This window comes from Gossypium hirsutum, chromosome D05 (assembly GCF_007990345.1).
Source record: "Gossypium hirsutum isolate 1008001.06 chromosome D05, Gossypium_hirsutum_v2.1, whole genome shotgun sequence".
NCBI lineage: Eukaryota > Viridiplantae > Streptophyta > Magnoliopsida > Malvales > Malvaceae > Gossypium > Gossypium hirsutum.
In genome coordinates, this window is record NC_053441.1 from 8,481,876 (window position 1) to 8,504,720 (window position 22,845).

At 34.0% G+C, this 22,845-nt stretch overlaps 4 protein-coding genes across 4 annotated transcripts; all 4 read left to right on the plus strand.

Annotated features, from left to right (window-relative positions):
* Nucleotides 1-202: 202 nt before the first annotated feature.
* Nucleotides 203-2,854, plus strand: LOC107906197 (60S ribosomal protein L30). The gene is made up of 5 exons (XM_016833126.2): nt 203-1,294; nt 1,414-1,519; nt 1,848-1,949; nt 2,478-2,546; nt 2,634-2,854. Exons 1-5 carry the CDS (start codon nt 1,274-1,276, stop codon nt 2,672-2,674), a joined length of 339 nt encoding a protein of 112 aa, XP_016688615.1. The 5' UTR covers nt 203-1,273; the 3' UTR covers nt 2,675-2,854.
* Nucleotides 2,855-3,108: 254 nt separating this feature from the next.
* On the plus strand, nt 3,109-5,483 carry LOC107906196 (uncharacterized). Its single transcript, XM_016833125.2, has 3 exons — nt 3,109-3,632; nt 3,954-4,281; nt 5,050-5,483. The coding sequence occupies exons 1-3, from the start codon at nt 3,485-3,487 to the stop codon at nt 5,252-5,254; spliced, it is 681 nt and encodes a 226-aa protein (XP_016688614.2). The 5' UTR covers nt 3,109-3,484; the 3' UTR covers nt 5,255-5,483.
* A 3,381-nt stretch (nt 5,484-8,864) lies between these two features.
* LOC107906199 (probable inactive receptor kinase At5g10020) lies at nt 8,865-14,187 on the plus strand. Its single transcript, XM_016833127.2, has 3 exons — nt 8,865-10,537; nt 11,113-12,681; nt 13,298-14,187. Exons 1-3 carry the CDS (start codon nt 9,634-9,636, stop codon nt 13,909-13,911), a joined length of 3,087 nt encoding a protein of 1,028 aa, XP_016688616.2. The 5' UTR covers nt 8,865-9,633; the 3' UTR covers nt 13,912-14,187.
* Nucleotides 14,188-17,511: 3,324 nt separating this feature from the next.
* Nucleotides 17,512-19,304, plus strand: LOC107906200 (NDR1/HIN1-like protein 13). The gene is made up of 2 exons (XM_016833128.2): nt 17,512-17,888; nt 18,337-19,304. Exon 2 carries the CDS (start codon nt 18,361-18,363, stop codon nt 19,141-19,143), a length of 783 nt encoding a protein of 260 aa, XP_016688617.2. The 5' UTR covers nt 17,512-17,888; nt 18,337-18,360; the 3' UTR covers nt 19,144-19,304.
* Nucleotides 19,305-22,845: the final 3,541 nt, after the last annotated feature.

Here is a 22,845-nt window from a genome sequence, read left to right on the forward strand (position 1 = left end):
TTAAGATTATTTGACGTTCTCAATTCAATCCCCAATGATATTAAATATTATCGTATCAATCTTTTGGCCGTTAAAAAAACCAATTAAAATAATCCGTCACCATAAATTGCTACCTATCATGCATCATAAAAATCTTTAATTTAAAAAATTGTTAGAAATTTTTAAAAAATTTGTATTGAAATTTATTAATAAATTTAGGAAGAGCTTGCGTAAGGGCATCAACAACTCTTTCTTTCTTCTTAGAGGTTTCTTTTTGAACACCCGAGCTCCTCCATCGCCCCTATTATCAAGCGCCCTAAATCGTCGATAACTCCCACGAGCCAACCCTTAACCTGTGTGGGCAATGCCTTTAAGTTTATCTGGCCTTTATAGTTTTCAGCATCGACAATGACCAAGCCATCGGAACTTTTTTCTTTACAAGTAGTAAACCCAGATGTGGTTTAACCTTAAATCATTAACGGAAAAACATGAGCTTGCTTTTATAACGGTTGAATTGGATTACAGCAAGGTCATCCTCCTCAAGATGGGGCTTGCCAATAAGCTTTAGAGAACTGGGTTCCTGCCATACCGTCGGGAAGAAGAAGACACCCAACTGATCTTTCACGAAAGTGTATCGGATTTTCTATTGGTGCTAGTTATTTGGTTTGTGGTTGACAATTTACACGCCAACACTTGTGTTGGTGGACGCAATGGAGCCTCTACTGTCCTTGCTTGTTAGTTTTCCTGGAAAAGTCACTTTTCCATTACTTCAGAAAAAAAAAAGCTAGAAAAAAATGCTTTATCATTTTAAATTTTTATATTTTTTAAAATTTTGAAATTTTAATTTTTTTTACCAACATCGTTATAAGTTCAGATCATATTTATTTTTCTTGACACAATACTTTTTTGTATCACTTGAAAATAATAATCTAACATGATATTATATATATGATAATATATTTTTAACATAAAATTTTGAAATAATAGAATTTAACTAAGAAATACAGAAAATAAAAATGGCAAAATTAAATTACATAGACTAAATCCCTTAACTTATACATAGTAAAAGGGCTTATAGAAGAATTTGACCTAAAATTTATTTATTTATTTTTAGTTAAAATTGGTTTTGGGTCATAAGAGGTAATTTTCCTTGGCCCAACCCTAGAAACCTTCAGTCAGGCATCGAGATATTGGTTTAGGTTTTAGGGTTTCTTCGCTTCTTGTGGTGAACCAGTTGTAGCTGCCGCTGTCACTTCCCCGCTTCCATCTTACCGAAGCTCTCCCGTCGACGACAATGGTTGCCGCCAAGAAAACCGTAACTATCCATTCCCGTTTTGTTTCTTTTGAATTTTCTGCACTTTTTTTATTCTTAATTTCCTGAAAATATGCTAATAAATGGATTTGTTTTTAATGGGGGTGTTTGACGAAATGCAGAAGAAGACTCATGAGAGCATTAACAACAGATTGACTCTCGTTATGAAGAGTGGGAAATACACTTTGGGTTACAAAACTGTTCTCAAGTCTCTTAGAAGCTCCAAAGGTATTGGATAACTCTGCGTATTGGTTTGCGATTTCTAAATTTTTGAGCTACCGTATTGATGATTTGACTATTTCCGGCGTTTTAATCCTCCTGATTTAGATGAAGAATGATTAGATTATTTTATGTTCATTGTTTGGTGGTGAATTGACGTTGAATGCATTTCATCTTGGTTAAAAACTTAAAATGGTCTTTTTCTTGGATAAGGGCATGTGGGTTTTTGGTAGATTTATATATACATTGGATTGCTTCATTCCCGTTGCTGATATAATGTTGATCAGTTGAGCCTTGAAAGCAGGTATTCATATGTAATTTTTCTAATGTTTTATAGGTAAGTTGATTATCATTGCCAACAACTGCCCTCCTCTTAGGAAGTCGGAGATTGAGTATTATGCCATGTTGTGCAAGGTTGGAGTTCACCACTACAATGGAAGTATGTTCCTTAACCTTTTGTTCTCGTGTTACATGCTTTAGCACGTACTTGTATCATGATTTGAGTATTTGTCTCTTGGATTAATTTCCTTTTCACATTGAACTAAGCAGATTATTAATAAGATTAGTTCAGCTATGTTGCTCCAACATCCATATCTAAAGACTATTTCTGCATGAGTATGGGATATGATTTTCCACATACAAGAAAATCTTGGGAAAAATAGAGCTGATCTGTGTTAAGACAGATACCCATATTCAACACTGCCCCCTGAATCTGAATAATGTAGATTCTGCCCTTCCTTGCTTCCTTCCTTTCTCTAGTTATTACAAACAAAGCTTGTATTTCTAGTGTTGCCGATAGAAGTGGTAGGATGAACAACATTCCTGATTGATATAGCCCATTGCATGTGTTCTTCATCTATTTAGCTCAACTTATCTCGAGTTCTATATATAATGTTGTCAAAAGTTTTCGAGCAGTCATCATTTGTTTTAAAGAGTAATCCCCTTGACAAGGGTTTTTTTTTTGCAGACAACGTAGACTTGGGCACTGCTTGCGGCAAATACTTTAGAGTGTGCTGCCTCAGCATTATTGACCCTGGTATATATAAGAGTGTTGATAACATGCTGAATTTACGAATACATCTGTAGTTTCTGATTGTGGTAAATATCTTTTGTGTTTTTACAGGTGACTCTGATATTATAAAGAGCATGCCCGGTGATCACTAAGCTATGGGGGGATAACTTCCTAGGTGCTGATTTAGTTTCAATTTTTGGGTGTCTAAAAACATTGTTGATGTTAAAGACAAACTTATTCTGAAATTCAGAACTTTCTTTGTAGTGTTTGTGGGACAGTGATGTTATTGGCCCATGTATTAGTGATTTTTTTGAGTGGATTTCGTTTAAAAATCTTTCTTTCAACATTTTTTTATGGTAGATTATAAATTAATGCTCCTTTAGAAAAGCTAAGAAGTTGAGGAGGACATGGTAACTTGTGTGATGAAGTGAACATTTTTATTCTGAATATGGAAATATAAAATACATAAATTTGATCTAATACCAAAAAGAAAAATATGACATTGATCAAAATTTTAAGTAAAAGTTAGAATAATGCGGTAAAGCAAAGTTATTATTGTGAAGGAAAAAAGCAAAAGAGGCGAAGGAGATGACAGTAGTAGTAGAAGCAAATGAAGCTATTAGTTATTATTTTTCCCCATTATGAAGAAAACAATTTTCAGTTTTTACCACCATAAAATATAAGCTCCGAATGTATGTTAATGGAAAATTTGAAGAGACTGGTGCGAATAGACTCCATCAATTTTCATTTCATTGTCAGATATCTTTCTCAAAAGCTTCAGCTGACACCAAAACAACCCCCATTTCATTTATTTCTTCACCATTTCTCCACCCCCCCCCCCAAACAAAAAATGTAAAACAAATATCAATGATGTAATGTAGTTTAGGTTCTCTTTGGATCTAATCAAGTCACAGAGAATCCTGAATTCTTAAATCTCCATTCACTCTGAAACAAAAGTGTTCATGGAGAGTTTTGGCGCCGAAGATCTGTCCACAATAGGCGGCATAGCCACTGTTTCTCTTCTTCATTCTTTCATTCCCACCCATTGGCTTCCATTCTCCATCGTCGGCCGTGCCCAAAATTGGACCCTTTCTCGTACCCTTTTTGTCAGTAAGTCCCCTTCATCTAATTATTTATGCTTTCGATCTAATTCGCATATACTAATACCCAGACTAAAAAAAAAAGACCCCTTTATTTGCAGTTGATAAATTTCTCTGTTCTTTAGTTTTTGATATCTTAATTTTACCGTAATTAATGTCACGATCGATTCTAATATGTTGATTTGCTTTTCTGGGTTTCTTTAATTTTAGCAAAAGTAAGATTTTTTAGCAGATAGTTAAAAACAAGGGAGTCGAATACTATTAAAAATTAAAACTACTTTTGGGCATTGCTTGATCCTTCTTTATCATTGTATTATTGTCTATGGCGCAGCCGCATTCGGAGCAGTTTTGCACGTAATATCGACTTCTCTTCTTGGTATAGCTGCAATAACTATGGCGAACACAATTGCTGGTGAAGAAACAGTGCATAAACTTGCTTCACTTTTGCTCATAGTTCTTGGTGGTAGCTATATATTGTTGTTTTTGTCTGGTAAGGGTGGACACAGTCATTCTCATAACCAACCCATGGAGAAAATGGCCGTCGCTGGCCTTGTCCTCGTTCCAGCATTGTCTCCTTGTGCAACCACTCTTCCTGTGTTCCTAGCTGTCGGAAATTCGTCTTCCATGATGGTACTTGCCATGATAGTGTTGCTATTCAGGTATACATGACAAACGACTTTGAAAATTTGAGAATGGCTTATTCAATTTGATTTTTATATATAAATAGTTAGTTGGCAGTTTAGTTGAAAGAGAGCTTATTTTCATGTGTTTCCAATTGGTATAGCATCTTCAGTTAACTATAGACTGGTGTTAACATACAAGTACTTTGATGTATGTCTTCAATTTTTATCATGCATATTGATTTTAATCTTTTTCTTCTTTGGTAAATAAGCAAATGAGAGACAGTTTTGATCCTGTTACTATTTATAGTTTGCAGAAATCTAGAACTGCTAAGGGTATGGGGATAGAGACTGATCTGTGCTTACTATAAAGAACTGGCAGTAGAATGTTGAAATCCTTGTAGACCATTGAACTACTTTTAGACATGAATCATCTTATGTTTTTGTGCTAAGCCAGTTACTTTGTTTCTTGAAAACAAATTGCATGATTTTTGTTTCTTTTACTAGCCTCCATCATTTGTCTTGGACCTGAGATATTTGCATTATACTTATCTGTGTTTACAATAATTTTCTTCGACTGACTCAAGCTTCAACCTATAATCTACACTGAAATTCATAATATTAATTGGTAGCAATACCATTGATTGTATAGAATTTTAATATTATGAGGAACTGATTTAAGTTATGGTTTAACACTAGCCACTAATTTGCCAGTATACATGTATAGGTGCATTGCATAGTCTGCTATAAGCTTATAACCCAGGCTTTACTGTAGATGGCTTAATTAAGGTGACATTGAGTTTGCAGCACAATAGCAGTGATGACCTCGCTGGTGGCTTTATCCTTCTATGGTGCTAGCCAGCTCAAGTTTCGCTGGGTGGAGCGATATGACAAAATTCTCGTGGGTTCGGTGCTATGCTTGGTAGGGATCTTAACACTCATTTTTCACGATCATGATGGAGAGGAAGGCTTGCATGCACATCAGGTGCACAGGAAAGTTATTGGTCTTTGAGGACTGCAACATCCTGGAAGCTTCCATCCCGTCGTCCAATTTAAACAGTTCATTGTGCCGTAAGTGGATTACAAGATTGTTTTCTTGGTGCTAGCCAGTCTTTTATGTGTTTATGGTATGTTTTGTTTTTTGTCGGTTACTTACATGGACCAATCCTATAAATAGCCATTAAAATGCTAATTTGACTCGAACGATATGCAAATACAATGAATTCTCTTCATTTATTTTATCCTCTTTTTGTCAAGTCATTATTGACCACTGTTTCTCAGACTTATGGTGAAGTTTCAATGGTTTTTTTTTTTTAATTTCAACCAAATAAATGCTATATAAGAAATTATAAGAAAAACATTCTAACTCGATATATAAAAAAAATCTAAACTATTCTATAAATCAGTTTTGAGTAAATTATTAAGTTAATGAAAGGACACGGTTTCTTCTGCTCATCAATTTGTCTGTAAGTGCAGCAGCCATGGTATCCAATGAAAAACGCACCCTCCCTTTAAGGGCATATAACAAGGGGTTTTAATTTTTTTTCATTAAAGAGAGAGTCAAAAGTGTCCATTGAACAACATGGATAAAGCTGAAATAAATGAACAACAAACTTTTAATAAAATATGAGAGGAAAAAGAATAGTAAATTATGTATATAATTAAACCCAACCCTTGGTTTCCTTCACTAAAAGTTGTTGAAAAGCATGATTTGTTTGATAAGTTTTTAAGGTAAACATGAATTATTTCATGTTCTCAAAGAGACAAAAGAAGTGGAAGACACGACATATTTTTTTATGTTTCCTAGCTATTTCTGTACATCTGCTTCTTCAGTAATAAATTTCTTTCTAGCTTTCTTTCAACAATTAAACATGACCCATCATTTGAAAACCTGTAAAATATTAATTGGTTTTATATTAAATAAACTCTTTTATAGTTGGGTCAGGTTCATATCACTTCACTTTTCAGGCTTCAACCTTATATTTCTTTAAAGTAATTCGGTTTTTTTTTAATAAATTTGAACGAGTTTTTTTTGGATCAGACCAATTAAGACTCCCATTTCTTTGATGTTTATCAGTTTATACTCTCAATAGATAGTCAGTAGCAATACTAGCTGTTAGTTAAAGTTATTATATAGTTGGTTCAGTTGTAACTATTTGCTATTCGTTATAGTGTATTAAGGAGTTAATATTCTTGTATAAATAGTTACAGAGACTTTATTGTAAAGAGATCATCTTTGCATATTGATGATATTTTAATATCAGATATCTTTCTTCTTGTATGTTTAGGGCGTATCTTGATATGGTATCATTTTGATCTTGTTTCTTGTTTTGGAGGAAAGAAGGAAGTTTTCAACACTGAGTTTGATGGTCCAATGTTTGATGTTTCTACTACTTGTTGTTCTTCAACTGAGAGTTGTAATCATTTTGACTTGTGGCATCGACATCTTAGCCATCCCTCTTTAAAAGTTTTAAGAACAGCTTTGAAATCTTGTAATATTCCTTGTCAAGTGAATAAAATTGATCAGTTGTGTGTTGCTTGTCAGTTTGGGAAGTCTCACAAGTTATCATTTCCCACTTCCAACACTAGTTATCACTCTCCTTTGAATTAGTTGTGTCAAGTGAATAATACACGGTCGTTAATTCCCTTACCTGCTGGCAAAAGGCCCATTGGCTGCAAATGGTTATTCAAGATCAAAAGGCACTCTGGTGGATCTATTGAGAGATATAAGGCAAGGCTAGTTGGAAAAGGGTATTCAAAAGTGGCAAAATTCGATTTTCAGGATACATTCAGTCCCGTGGTGAAGTCAGTTACTGTTAGAGTTATAATTTCTTTAATTGTCACGAGAGAATGTAAACTCAGGCAGGTTGATGTCAATAACGCTTTTTTAAATGGAGACTTACAAGAAGATGTTTTCATGGAACAACCTCCTGGGTATGAGCATCATCAAGATGGAGCAACATTGGTTTGTAAGCTACTAAAGGCTTTGTATGGGCTTGAACAAGCGCCACGTGCTTGGTTTGAGAAGCTCAAAGTCTACTTGCTTTCAGAAGGGTTTGTTGTGATCAAATCTGATCATCTTTATTCACTAAGATTGTAGGGACTAATGTGATTTATCTTTTAGTCTACGTCGATGATATTATCATCACTAGAAGCAATGAGTCTGCTTTGAAAGACATGGGGTTGTTGCATAGAAGTTACCTATACTTCTTAGGGATTATATCTTTCTCCGCTCAAGTATATTGTAGATTTACTGCAGAAGAGTGGTATGGATCAAGCACATGAGTCACTATTATTCGACTAGAACTAGCATTTGCTGTAAACAAAATCTGTCAATTCATGCATAAACCTTTGAATACTCATTTCAAGGCTTTAAAGCATATCTTGTAATACTTAAGTGCAGGGACGAGGCTAAAAAATTTTGTTAGCTGGGCCGAAATTAAATTGTAATTTTATGATAGTAAAAATATAATTTTATCATTTTAATAGCCTATATCATTATAATTTGTAAAGTACTGAATCAAATTTTTATCATTTAGGAGGGCCAAAGTATAATTTTACTTTTACTAATTTAAAATTTTAAAAATTTTAAAATTCCTAAATGAAACCCCTACGCCCCTGCTTGCGCTACTTCGCACTATGGTTTGTGTTTTAAACCTGCTCAACGCATGGCTATTACTGGTTTGGTTGATGCTAATTGGGAGTCTGATATTGATGACAGAAGTCATACAATAGGCTAATGTTTGTATCTTGGTGGTAATCCAGTCTCATGGTGCTCCAAGAAACAGCAGGTTGTCTCTCGAAGTACTGCAGAGGTTGAGTATCGGAGTGTGGCCTATGCCACTGCTGATGTCTTATGGCTTGAATCTTTGCTTGGAGAATTACAAGTTCAACTTGATGATCGAATCATTCTTTGGAGTGATAATTCTAGTATCGTTGCTGTGTTTGCAAATCCTGTTCTTCATTCTAAATTCAAGCATGTTGAGCTTGACTTATTTTTTATAAGGGAAAAGGTGGTTGCAGGCAAACTTTTTGTTGGTCAAGTTCCGACTCAGGACCAAGTAGCAAACATTCTGACCAAAACCCTTATCTGCATCTTTCTTTCTTAAGTTTCGAGACAAGCTTGGTGTTTGTGTTATTCCTTCTATTTGAAGTGAGTTGTTTGGTAAGATGGGTGAATGTTAAGGATAGTCGGTAGAAGTTAGTCAAGAGTAGTTGTTAGTCAAAATTTTTATACAGTTGGTTCAATTTTAAGTATTTACATATTCTTGTATAAATAGATATAGAGACTTTATTATAAAAAAATAATCTTTGCATATTAATAATATTTTAATATCAAATATCTTTATTCTTGTATGTTTAGTGTATCTCGATACATATTGTTTTCACCTATAAATTAATTGATGAAATGAGAAACAAGGAGTTAAAAAAAATGTATATTTATAGATCATTAATGCTGGATCAAAATTAAATGGAAGATTCTTTGGTGAAAGCAAAGCAAGCTAGCAAAGCTAGTAGTAAAATATTTCACCTACATAAAAACAAAGCAATACTGTCTTGGGATTAATCAAAAACTTTTCTAAGGTCAAAAGGAAACAACAAGGCACCAACTCAAGCAGCTATTACTTCAAACAATTCATTGCATGTTACTTTTTTTTTTTATGATTTAATTATCTGATCTTAAGAACTATTCAACACCCAGAAGCTCAAATCATTGTTCTGTTTTCTTACTTCTTTAGTGTTCTTCATTAAATGTGTCTGCAATTTACGACCACATTAAAAACAAGACCACCTAACACTTCGTTCTCACACACACACGCACACTCTCTCTCACCTCCCTTATCTCACTCTTCAACATGGTTTTTCTCTCTGTCTCTGGTCTTTTTCTGCATCTTTGACCTTCTCTTTACTTAATATAACTTCCAATCGCTACTCTGTGTTGTACTTTCTTTGCAACTTCCCAACCCAAATAAAGCTCAAGATTCTCACTTTTAGCGACCCTTTTTCTTCCCCGGTTTGTATCTTCTTTACTAGTTGCTAAGCATTATCTTCTCGCTTCTCACTCTCAGCTCCTTGGTGTGATGTAGTGTCTTGTTATGAGCTTTTGAGCTTGTTTCACTTGATTTGGGTTTCTGTTTATCTCAATGGACATGGGTTTTGAACTTCATTCATTGGCTGCTTAGATTAGTTTAAAAAGGAAGCATCTTTGTAAGTATCCCATTGCTAAATTAGTTGAATTTTTTTCAGTGTTAAAACTATATCCATGTGTAGTCCTCTAGCTCATCCAAGCATTGCAACTTGCTGTAGAAGTTCTCTATAGCTGTTGTTGGTCCCATTCTGATATATTCTGAGATTTGTTGTGGGGTGGGCTTGGGGACTTCATTTGAAGGAATGCAGAGATTCAGTTCAGTAATTTTGTTGTTTCTGGTAGTGACTGCATTAGCACAATCTGATTTTGAAGCACTGTTAGAGCTCAAGAAGGGCATAGAGAAAGACCCTTCTGGTAAAGTCATCGATTCATGGGACTCTAAGTCCTTGGCATCTGATGGGTGTCCCCGGAATTGGTTTGGCATCACCTGTAATGAAGGCCATGTGACTGCAATCACCCTAAACGGCTTGGGTTTGGTTGGAAACTTCAGTTTCCCTGTCATTGTTGGTCTTAAATTGCTTAGAAATTTGTCCATCTCAAGCAACCAGTTGACAGGGACCATCTCAAACATAGGCTCAATTCGTTCACTCCAATTTTTGGACCTCTCGGTTAATGCTTTTCATGGGGTTATACCATCAGGCATTGCCAATTTAAAAGATTTGGTTCTTTTGAATCTTTCTTCAAATAGTTTTGATGGCACATTTCCCTCTAGGTTTAGCAATCTTAAGAGGTTGAAATACTTAGATTTACGATCTAATGTCTTTTCTGGGGATATCATGAAACTTTTGTCCCAATTGCAAAGTGTGGTGCATGTGGATTTGAGCAGCAATCAGTTATCTGGTTCACTGGACTTGGGACTTGGAACCTCCCATTTTATTTCTTCAATTCAGTATTTAAATATAAGCCAGAATTTGTTGGTTGGAGAGCTCTTTGCTCATGATGGAATGCCGTACTTTGACAGTTTAGAAGTGTTGGATGCTAGTAATAATCAGTTAGTGGGAACCATACCTTCCTTCAATTTCATAGTCTCTTTGAGGATTCTTCGGCTTGGGAGCAACCGCTTGTCAGGATCACTACCAGAAGCTCTTTTGCAAGAAAGCTCCATGATCTTATCTGAACTTGACCTCAGCCTTAATCAACTCGAAGGTATTCCCTTTTTAAACAGCCTAGTGTAACTTTAGTGAGCAATTGTATCTGTTAATGTATATTCTGCCACCCATTCCTAGTCTGCGATGTATTTATATATTTCGCCCTGCATTGCTAATTAAGTTTTGCTGTTTTTTTCATACGCTGCAATGACATTCCGGAGTGTTACATCATGCCTCTTTACATGTAGCATTTGCTGATTAAATAATATAAGACACTCCCTGTTTTTCCAGATTTCCGAAAGTATTGTACTCTCTATAACTTTAACTAGACAGTGCTAGAAAATGCATGCTTTTTTTCTGGCTTGCCAAACCGGAAATGAAGTTTGTGTTGGATCACAAGATAAATGAAGACATTACAATAAGTGTCTGGAAATATTATTAGGTTCTGTCTATCTATTTAGGATATGCAGTTCAAAGTCAATTGTACAAGGTTTCATATGTCAATTACTTTGGTCAGTGATTGCTGAAGCTATGATTTTCAATCTGTGGCAGAACCTGCTGCCCCACTGTATTATGTTTTCAAACACTCTTGTGATTTTTTCTTATTCATGAAAATTTTTGCATCCGTGGTAGGGCCGGTGGGGAGTATAACCTCAACAACGCTAAAGAAGCTCAACATATCATCAAACAAACTCTCAGGGTCCTTGCCTTATAGGATAGGGCACTGTGCTGTCATAGATCTCAGTAACAACCTGCTCTCAGGGGACTTGTCCAGAATCCAAGGTTGGGGGAATTATGTGGAAGTTATTGAATTGAGTTCAAACTCACTGACCGGGACCTTGCCGGACAAAACTTCTGAGTTTTTAAGGCTGACTGCCTTCAAGGTCTGTAACAATTCATTACAAGGTGTTCTCCCATCAATTTTAGCTACATACCCGGAATTGAAGATTGTCGATCTTAGTGTCAACCGCCTTAACGGATCTCTCCTTCCAAGCTTCTTCATGTCAACAAAGTTGACTGATCTCAATCTCTCAGGCAATAACTTTACTGGTTCGATACCTCTTCAGGACATAAAGAACCTGCCTTCTGTAAGTTCTGCTGGAAATTTGAGCCTGTTGACTCTTGATCTGTCTCATAACTCATTAACTGGCAACTTGCCCCCCGAAATCGCCAAGTTCCATAACCTGGAAATTCTTAACCTATCCGATAACAAACTTGAGGGCAGCATCCCTGATGGTCTTCCTAATGAACTGAAAGGATTCAATGTGTCTCTTAATAATTTCTCTGGTGCTATACCCAACAACTTGAGGGGGTTTCCTGATTCATCATTCCATCCAGGAAACTCCTTATTGAAATTTGGTTCTTTTCCATTGTCACCGAAAGGTTCTTCCGACCTGAATCTGAAGCCTCACAGGTCTCAGATAAAACCTGTCACCAGAATTATCTTGATTGTCGGCTTGGTTGGCGGTGCTGCTATAATAGCTCTTGTGTGTGTAATGATTTACTATAGGAACAACTGGCAGGAAACTAGGAGTGAGGGTTTGAAAAGAAATGTTGATAAAGAAACCGTATGTCAAGGAGAGTATTCCCTTTCTCATACATCAGTACCTTACAGAAGCAAGGATACATCATCTTCCTCATTTAGCTTTCGCCAAGAACTTTTGTCATCGTCCAAAAAGAGCTCTGCATTTGATCATGGGAACAGTTCATTCATTTTAAATGACCCAAAATATCTTGGTCACCTTGAGTCCACGAGAAGAGATGAAGGATTGGCTTCACCAATGTCCATCTTGTCATCTTCAAATGCATCTCCATCCAAAGCTGAATTTCCATTTGAGAGTTCCAGTGCACTAAAGGTTCGTTCTCCTGATAAACTAGCTGGGGATCTGCATCTCTTTGATGGATCTCTGGCGTTGACAGCAGACGAACTTTCACGTGCTCCGGCTGAAGTTATTGGAAGGAGTTGCCATGGGACATTGTATAAAGCCACACTTGACTCGGGTAACGTATTGGCTATCAAATGGTTAAAGGAAGGGATAGCAAAAGGTAAAAAGGAATTCGCAAGGGAGGTAAAGAAACTCGGGTACATCAAACACCCAAACTTAGTTTCTCTTCAGGGTTATTACTGGGGTCCCAAGGAGCATGAGAAGTTGATCATATCAAATTATGTAAATGCACGATGTTTGGCCTTCTATCTTCAAGGTAAGATTCTGTTCATTGTGTGATTATAGGCTTCCAAACTAGAAATTACTGCATTTTATACCTTTCGTAGCCTCTGGAGAAGGATTATGATGATGAAAAGCCAATTTTTTGCCCCACTCTCCAGTATGCCTAGATTAGATGACAATTTCCATGCTGGCCAAATTTTCGGGATCTGGAGTTTTCATTCATACCGTGCATTGTTAATAAACAAAGAAAGAAACTGCCTCTATTATCGTAGTTTAGGTACTAGGGAGTTTGAATCAAGTAATGCTGTTATAGAAATATAATCAATGAGTCTAAAGCTGGATTAATAAGTGATATTATAAGCAATTATGAAGACAACTCCTAAATATATGCTAGATATTTGCTTATTTTATTGAAATGACTCTGTTTCAGTTAAACTAAAGCACTGTCTTGTTTTTACATTAAGGTCATTTGATCTTGTAGATTGAACTGTATGCAAGAATACCCTTACATAAGCCATTCTTTCTGCTTTTCTCATGGATAAATGATTTCTTTTAATATATACTTTTTTATCATTGTCTCAAACTGCAGTGCGGTGCATATGTGGTGGAGTTTGTGTTTCACAATTAACTTCTTTTAAATTCTTCTGCAGAGACAGAGCCAAGAAAATTGCCACCCTTGTCCCTGGACGAACGGCTTAGGGTTGCTATAGATGTGGCTCGGTGTCTGAGCTACCTACACAATGAGAGAGCAATACCCCATGGCAACCTTAAGTCAACAAACATTTTACTAGAAACTCCTAATTTGACTGCACGCCTCACTGATTACAGTCTGCATCGGATACTGACATCAGCTGGCACAGCTGAACAAGTTCTGAATGCAGGTGCCCTTGGCTATCGGCCCCCTGAGTTTGCTAGCTCAAGTAAACCATGTCCATCCTTGAAAAGTGATGTGTATGCCTTTGGGGTCATATTGATGGAGCTTCTAACTGGAAAAAGTTCAGGAGAGATAGTTTCGGGGAGCACAGGTATGGTTGATCTAACCGACTGGGTGAGGTTGTTAGCATCGGAAAACCGTGCCGATGACTGCTTTGATCCTATGATATTGGAAAAGGATAACATGGAACAAACACATAGAACACTCGACGCCATGCTACAAGTGGCACTGAGATGCATCCTACCGGCTCAAGAGAGACCCGATATGAAATCAGTTTACGAAGATCTCTCGTTAATTGTGTTACAGAAAAGTAAACAAAAGGGGTTCTAACTATGTAGTTTAACTACTAACCCCACATTGATTGGTTAATTACTATCATAAGTTGGAATTCATGTCTCGGATTGTTTTCTCTGGCTCGAAATTCGTACCGTAAATATCATTTTGGATAGGGTTAGTAGGAAGAAATAAAGTTTCATTGTAGATGGTGGGTTAACCATTCCTTTTTAACCCTTGTCTATGAATGTAACTTTAGGAATCGATTTCATTGACTCATTCTGTGAAATATAACCATAAGCCTTCATATATATATAACCCTATGTTTCTTTACAAATTGAAAATATCCGTATCAAGCATGCATGCATCAATGTTTGGTAGTCGAATGGACAATGAACAATTGAGAGAGTGATATTAAGCAAGTCCTGGAACACCAATGTAGAATGTGGGTGGAGATGCTTTTTGCAGCCGGTGTTTGAACTTCCTAACCAGATTTACAGGGTCAAAAATGGTAGTCTAGATTCGGTTTCTGTGGCAGCCATTGAAGGCCTGATGAAGAACATCATTCCAGGCTATCAGATTTGAAAATGTTTGGGGGGCTTTTGGATTTGTGGGACATTATTGTCCTTCAGGCTTTTTCACTTTTTAAATCCAAGGCTTCTTCATCATCTAGGTCCACAAAAGGGTTTCCAAATTAATTTGATAAGTCATAAACTCTGATTTATCCTGATAACATCGTTAAATAAATCTGAACTAGATAAGTTTTAAAAATAACCTCTTACTTTTATAATTTAAATTTATTTTTCAAAGTTAAAGAGCATTAATGCTATAAATCATGCCAAAAACAATATAAGCATAGATTAAGCTTCTTCTAATTGTATAATTACCAACTTTCATTCAATTTCAAAAGTACTGATTGCAGCAAATATTTCAGTTTCGGTAAAGAAAATTGAGATAAATAAAGAGTAATTATTACGTCCACTTCTAGTAGAATAAAAAAAAACTTCATAAATGAATTTAAGAATTTTTTTAATTATTTTTTTATACTCTAAAAATAAATCACATCAACCTGGATCCATTTGTAAAATTTTTTTTATTAGTGTATAAGATGAATATAATGTTAAAACTATACACATTATAATTTCTATAATTTTGGTTTCTTTTTCTTCATCTTTCAACATCAAATATTCAGAATAGACAAACCTAACCAAGCATATAAGAAATATTCTCCAACTGCCCCATTTTTATTTTTATTTTTATTTTTATTGTAATCCGGCATTTGATTCTTTTTTTTTAAACTAAGGTTTTGAAGTCTTTTTTTGGGTCTTTCTTAAAATAATTAATATAAAAAAATTTTAAATAAAATTGGCAATGAGTGTTAGCAAAATAGTTTTAAAGTGTATTAATATATTAATCATAGTAGTATTGTAATTGTCTATAATTATTGGATAAAAATATTAATTTATATGGTAACTTAAAAGAAATTTTAAAACGGAATATTGAGCTTAACCGATTAATTCTCCATCAAATTTAAATTTCATTGTCAGCATTTAATATTCCTTTTATTTTTCTTTACCAATCAAATCAAGGAATGTCCATGATTAATTAATCAGATAAACCACCTCCCGACGAGGTGAATATTGGCTCCAAATGTTTCTTCTATTGTTGTTTTTCATTGGAAAAAAATAAAATAAAATAGTGGGTGTATAATTACTTGTAAGAAGATTTCAAACATGTGTGCAAGAAAAAATAGGGCAACTTGTCTAGTTTACCAAGGCACTACAATTCAAGTTATGCTTTTAAAGGTCCCAACTATTTTAGAAATATTTGTAAATTACTGCTCCTAACCACTGAGGTTAAATGTCAAATCCGCCCTTTCACGTGTGAAAAGGTGGGGGCAGTCAACTAAAATAGACAATGTGTGATGGGATACTGATTTTGAACTCCCGCCCTGCAATTTGGCTATGAACTAAAACCCACACTTTTTTGTTTTATTTGTTGGAAACTATTAGCTTTTATGAATAAAATGGAAATTTTTAAATATGAATACTTGTTTTTTTAAAGAAAGGCTTAAAATTTTTTCTGAAAATTATCTAATTTAAAAATATTTGGCTTTTTTTTAACAAAATAATAGTTTTCAAAGAGTTAAGTTGTTTTTAGATGTATATTATAGAATAAATTAAAAGACACAAATACCCTATCATATTTATTCAACAATTTATAAAAATTTAAGTCGATCAAAATTGTTTAAAAAAAATCACAAAGTTATTTGACTGTGTGATAATGTATGTATATATATGCAAAAATTAACTATTAAATTATCTATTTTGTATCGATTACATTAATAATTAATTAGGTTTACATCTAGTTGAAATAAAAACTTGAAAATTTCATATTATCAAATCTATCTTCAAAAATATAGCAGCCCCTCCTAAAATATATCACTCTTTCAAAAATATTAATGGTTAAACTTATTTAAGCTAAATTTTCTTTTAGCTATAAAATTAGCTCATTTTTAAAATGGATGTATTTTCATCATATTTCACTTTCTTAACATAATAATTCTATTCAATCTCTCTCACGACAACTAGCTTTTTAACTCTAAATATATTTAATGTCAACAATTAACGCCATAAAATTGTTATTTTGATATATATATATATTACAAATTGAAGGAGAAATTATAACAATTTTTTAATATCAAATTATTTTATATTTTTTTATTATTCATAGAAATTAATATTTTCGAAGTTTACAGTTTTTTCCTTTTAACATTAAATAAATTAAATTAAAACGCATCTATCATGTGAGTGAAATATTTAATGTTTTTTTAACTAGATTAAAATCTAGTTGATCTGTGACACAAACCCAGCTCCTTAATATATATACTAAAAATTCTGTCACATGTGTATGCATGTGGAAACCACGTATGTAAAACACAGACGCGTAATTAAAAATAACATATAATAAACAATAAAATGTATGGTTTAAAAATAGTTAATAATAACATATTAAATGTGTACGATATTAAAATAAAATATTAGATTAAATTGTAAATAAAATGAAATTTAAACAAATAAATATATTAAATTAAGAATGCTAAATTGATACATTTCTTTAAAATGGTGTTGTAATCAATCCTAAGTTGATGTCGAGTTAATTTTTAGTTACCAACTCAATTTGACAACATAATTAAATATATACAATTGAAGGAGTTAATAAAATGTGCATAATAAAATTAAAATGTATTTAAAAATCAAAATAAAGTTTTTGTTGAATGATAAAATTAAAGTGTTACTAATAAGATTAATTTGGGATCGAATCTCATCATTTTTATATTTTTATTGATTTTTAAATTAAAAAAACTGAAATATCTTTAAATAATGTAATTTTTTAAAATATAAAAAATTATTTTTATAATTTCCGCAGGAGACTTAAAAGTTCTAATAAAAAGTACAGATTATAAACAAACAAATAGAGAATTATGTGACTAAAAAGAAAACATTATATTTATCCCTCCACGATGAGAAAGGAAATTAGAAAAGGGGTCCAGTGCCAACTGGCCCACGTTCAATTCTCCCACACGGAGAAGAAATGAAAAGCAGCGGAGAAAAACCAGAAATGAAGTAACACGTACGCCCCCAATCCACCCACCTGATGATTAGATGAAAATCAGACGCTGTTTCTTGACTCCTTCGCCCTCTTAATTAGCAAAAGTTAAAACCCTTTTTTTCACTTCTTTGACATCCAAGTCTGAACTGTACTCCATCTTTTACTATTTCTTCTACCGTCCCTTAATCCATTTCATAATATATACTTAGGTGACAAATCAAATCCCCCATTGATTTGGCTATTCTATTTGTAAACTCTTCAGACCCTTTCTGGTATTATCCCTGTATCTCCACTTCTCTATAGCCAGCCAGCAGCATTCAAGAACGAAAACAAAAGCTTGTTTTCATTTCTCTTTGATCTCTGAAGGAACCCATCTTCTTGTTTTTCTGATCAAAGGTTGCTAGTTTTAGCTTTCTTTTCAGGTACGTAATATGTTCTTCCAATCTTACAGCCTTTCCTTTCCTTTTCTTGCATGCATGCACATATATCACTCTTTTAAGATCAATCTCTAGCTAGTTATTTAAAGACATGTTTGGTTCGATGGAAAACTCGTTTCATTACGAGCTGATTTAAAGCAATGTTACCATTTAGTTTGCGCCTTCGCGGAACGTTTAATGGGAAAAATTACCATTGATTTGTTTGTTTCTTTTGTGGAAAGTGCATTGATGAATGTGAATCTTTTAAATAACACAGTCAATTACTCGCTTGATTAAGACAAGTGAATTTTGTTCCTCCTTTAATTAAATCTCTGATTTCCCCCCGAAACGCGTAAACGTTGGTGTTTAAATACGCGTATCCAAGCTTTTGGTTTCTCAGTCTCAGACATTCAAAACACTTAACTGCGGCTCTCGCGATTTTTTCCTCTTGTAGTGAATCACTGAGTTAAACTGCACGATGACTGAACGAGTCCACCCCGGCGATTCTCCGCCCACCTCCGGCGAACACTCGGTACCAAAACCAGCAACTTCGTCCCCCGAGAAACCTGCGCCACAACCTGGAACTTACGTCATCCAAATTCCCAAGGACCAAATCTACCGCGTCCCTCCGCCAGAGAACGCACACCGCTATGCGCATCTATCCAAACGGAAGCCTCGTCGGAGCACCTCTCGCAGCTGCTGTTGCTGCTTGTTGACTACCATCCTCGCTCTCCTCCTTGCCGCCGCCATTGCTGCCGCTGTGATTTACTTCGTTTTCAAGCCCGAGTCTCCAAATTACTCCGTCGAGAGCGTTGCCATAAAGGGATTCAACTTGACGTCACCATCGCCGCTCTCTCCTGAATTCGACGTCACCGTCCGGGCACACAATCCCAACGATAAAATCGGTATTTACTACGAGAAAGGCAGCTCCGTTAAAGTTTACTACGGTGACATTAACCTGTGCAACGGCGCGTTGCCGGTTTTTTTCCAGCCAACGAATAACGTAACGTTGTTCAAAACTGCTTTAAAGGGATCTGAAATTGAACTAAACAACGCCGTGCTCAGGACTCTTTCGGACCAGCAAAACAAAGGAGCGGTGCCGTTTAGTTTGAAGCTGAAAGCGCCAGTTAAGATTAAAGTTGGGTCCATTAAGACGTGGAAGATTACCGTTAAGGTGACGTGTAAGATAACGGTGGATAAGTTAACGGCGGCGTCCAAGGTTGTGTCAAACGATTGTGATTACGGAGTAGATCTTTGGTGATGATTGGAGTACAGTTGGTACAGTTAGAGTGTTTGGTTGCAGGGATAGTGCGTCTTGAATATAATATTTTCCTTGTTTTGTGATTATTACATCATAGGAGTGGCATACATGAACATGATACAGATTTTCAAAAATATTTTTATATGATACGCATTTAATCATTTTTACGGTATTTTATTAATTATTAATTAATTTATATTAATATATTTCCTTTTAAGATTTAATTTTGTACAACAATTCCAAAATAAAATCCAAATCAATGTAAAAAAAAAGTACTCCCATCACAGTAGAATTGATGATTTCCGTCCACAAGAAAAATCCGATTCCAAGGCCATTTATAACTTGGACTAGTTCAAACTTCAAAGGATTTGAAATAATAGGCTTGTGTTAAATAAAATGCCTTTTTTTTTTCTAAATGATTTAAAATATATTTTAGGGGTGGTTGATTAAATGCATTAAATCATTGACCCAATAGTTTTTCTCATATAAAAAAAGTCGCAATTTAAAATATAAAATTTAAATTTATTAAAAATTGTTTCATGAATTAATTAAATTTAAATTTTATTAATCCAGTAATCATTATATATAAGATAAAATGTTTTGGATTTGGAATACACACAGACGTATATATAAGATAAAGAATGGGTCGTGCATGCGGACCACTTCAAAAGATTTTCTATAATATGTTCCATGACTTAATATAATATTGAATTATTGGTATTTGAATAAGTTTCACGTAAAATTTATAGTGTAATGGCAGGGAAAAAACAGAAAGAAGATTTCAAATGTGAAATCATCTTCTAATATCTAACCCAATGCAGTGTAATTAGAGACTTTTTGAAACTGCTGGCCTTGGGTGAAATCTGGATAAGAAAATGATTATTTGCCCAAAGAGAGCTCCTCCCCGTCCCTACTCCGGCAGCGGCAGAACCACCGTCACCTTCCAAGAGTTTTAGACATGCTCTTGTTTTGTTTTGCTTGATTATATCAAAATGTAACTACTGAATTATTAAATATACTTCTATAAACACATTTTTGAATACGAAAGCATAACACTCCAAGAACCCTTTCAATATATGAAATAAAAAAAATTGAGTAATTATTATTTTCAATTCAATTGGTATGGGTATTGTTGTTAATATCGGAGGACGTGGGTTTGAATGCGCTGAGATGTATTATCCTCTAATTTATTGGTTGGGAGGGACAATAGATAATTTTAGGCATTGTATCTAAAAGAACAACTAATGTTAAAAAAAATTATCATTTTGAGGTGTGATTTTCATGATTCAATACATAGAAAGATAAAAAGGTTGGGGGTAAAATTGGCAATAATAATGAGGATATATGTGGCAATGCTGATAAATAGTTGAATTCTTAGTTGATGTCATGATGCGATCATATTGTAATAATATAATTCAAAATTGTAGTGTTTTGAATTTCAGTAGTCTTCTAAAAAATTGTGAATTTCACATACGCCTTGAGAAATTCAAAATTAGATTGTCAACATACATGTAATGCAAGCTTATAAAAGGAAGCAACAAGCTAAGAGTAACAAAACCCCGAAAGACCTATGAACCTAATAAAACATATCTAAATTATGTTCTGACCATGTCCCATAAGTTGCATCAGATCATGTTTGAAATATTTATAAATGATTATAGCAAAATCTAATCATAACAATAATAATACTACTCTCAAAAAATTATTAATGCCCATGAAAGTTACATTGAAATGCTTATTTGTTCCCATGTTTGTTTTCTCTTCCAATGGAATTTGGCACTTGGCTAATAAATTAATAATAAATGGGTAAATTATTAAAATAATCTCTCTCTTTTTTACTTCATGTAATATTTTAGTCACTTATGTTTGAAATGTTATATTTTAATCACTTGCGATATTATTTTGTTACGAAATGATTATTTTACCGTTGAGATCTATTACCTCCCAAATGGCAATTCGACGTGATAGTTAAACCATAATATCTACGGTTAAAATGTTATCGTTTTAGTTACTTATGTTATCAGTTTGAGCATGTCTTTTTTGTCTGTCACATATACAGTAAAACATGAAAAGATGGATCACCTTTTTGTAAAATAAAAAAAAACATAATATCTGAACCCAAAATCCAGGTAAAGAACAAAAAAACTCATTACTTACCGTAATCCATGCTTGGACCCTCCATTGAATCGATGCATTGTTCTTTCATTTTGAATAAAAAATCCAATCGATTGGTGGAGCACTCACTTTGATTTCTACTGTTTTGATTCAACAAAGATGATAACGAAAATTGATGATTTTTTCAGTCAAAATGAAAACGAAAACTAAAAGAAAAAGGAGACTAAGATTTTTTTTTTCGATTCAAGGATTAATTTGATACATTGGTTTTGATTATTTCGAAAAACTAAATTAACATTATTCTTTTAATTAATTTAGAAATTTCAATTAATTAAATTTATGTAATTAAAAATCAATTAATTTATCTAGCCGGATATCTACATTAGTATTTAAAACCCATTTTAAATGTCATGTCGGACTGTCGTTTGGGAGGTAATAGATCTTAACAATAGAGTGACCATTTCATAACAAAACGATAACATAAATAACTAAAATGTAAATTGAAACCAATAAAAAAATGTATCTATTTTAATAGTTTAGTCATAATGAATTTACAAATAAACTGCTGGCATCTTCTTTCGAAGGAAAAGCACATATTTCTCTTGTTGTTATGCTTTTTATCCTGTCTGATCTCTTGTCTTTTACAATTATTACGTTTGGCAAATGGCCGCCACACCATGACAAAAGAATCAATCTGTTACAGATAAATTGTCCGAATAATTTCCGAAACTTTTAAATCTTATCATCAATGCACCAGAAAATAGCATTTCCATTTTCATGAACTCCCATTCTAATTTAAGAATAAAGTACAATAACTCAATACTAAAATAAAATTCGTTACTTTTTCCTTGAATCATTTATAAACTTGTATGATCCTTTATTTCCTGCAATTTATCTTTTTATCATATCATAGCCGCCATATATCTCAAACTGAAAGAAATATATTTGAAAGAGAAGTCAATAAGTGCATACCTTAGATTAAAAATGAAGCCTTTATACGTACATATATGTTTATCTCTAAGTTATATTGAAATGGAGCTCCCTGCTGGGTTGCTTCAGTTCCATTTCCAGTAAAATAGATTGAGAATAATATAAATAAATTATAATAATTATTAAGTCAAATAACCCCCCCCCCCATGTGACCTGGTCATGTATTTCCCTTGTATGCAAGGAAAGGACTAAAATCCAAAATATCAAAGGGGAGATGAATTTTGCAGATAAAAGCTCAACTGCAACATTTATAAAAATAAAAAATAAAACCCAACAATGAAAGCAACACCATACCATAGTGCCATCAAGGTTTGGATCATTATCCTTTTGCTTGAAATCTTTTCTCTTTTCCATTTGGGTAAAATGAACTCTTTTTATTGTGTGGTTTTTGTTTTTCCTGAAATGGGGGCCATCGAAATGATAAGTTTCAAACTTTTGAACAAAGCCAAGAAAACAGCTGACCCTACCACCAAACCCACACACGTGGCACACAACCACAACAGTTCCATTTCCATCTTCCATGTACGAGAAGATCCTGTTCAACTTAACCATGTTCTTTGCATTAACTGCTGTGGGTCTAAAGCTCACATAAGATGA

Excerpts from the sequence above, each read along its gene's own strand:
- LOC107906197 (XM_016833126.2), top strand. The coding sequence starts at position 1,274 with ATGGTTGCCGCCAAGAAAACC. Across the intron at positions 1,520-1,847 it reads GTCTCTTAGAAGCTCCAAAG|GTAAGTTGATTATCATTGCC; the intron begins GTATTGGATAAC and ends AATGTTTTATAG. Across the intron at positions 2,547-2,633 it reads CCTCAGCATTATTGACCCTG|GTGACTCTGATATTATAAAG; the intron begins GTATATATAAGA and ends GTGTTTTTACAG.
- LOC107906196 (XM_016833125.2), top strand. The coding sequence starts at position 3,485 with ATGGAGAGTTTTGGCGCCGAAGATCTGTCCACAATAGGCGGCATAGCC. Across the intron at positions 3,633-3,953 it reads TTCTCGTACCCTTTTTGTCA|CCGCATTCGGAGCAGTTTTG; the intron begins GTAAGTCCCCTT and ends TCTATGGCGCAG. Across the intron at positions 4,282-5,049 it reads ATGATAGTGTTGCTATTCAG|CACAATAGCAGTGATGACCT; the intron begins GTATACATGACA and ends TTGAGTTTGCAG.
- LOC107906199 (XM_016833127.2), top strand. The coding sequence starts at position 9,634 with ATGCAGAGATTCAGTTCAGTAATTTTGTTGTTTCTGGTAGTGACTGCA. Across the intron at positions 10,538-11,112 it reads CAGCCTTAATCAACTCGAAG|GGCCGGTGGGGAGTATAACC; the intron begins GTATTCCCTTTT and ends CATCCGTGGTAG. Across the intron at positions 12,682-13,297 it reads TTTGGCCTTCTATCTTCAAG|AGACAGAGCCAAGAAAATTG; the intron begins GTAAGATTCTGT and ends ATTCTTCTGCAG.
- LOC107906200 (XM_016833128.2), top strand. The coding sequence starts at position 18,361 with ATGACTGAACGAGTCCACCCCGGCGATTCTCCGCCCACCTCCGGCGAA.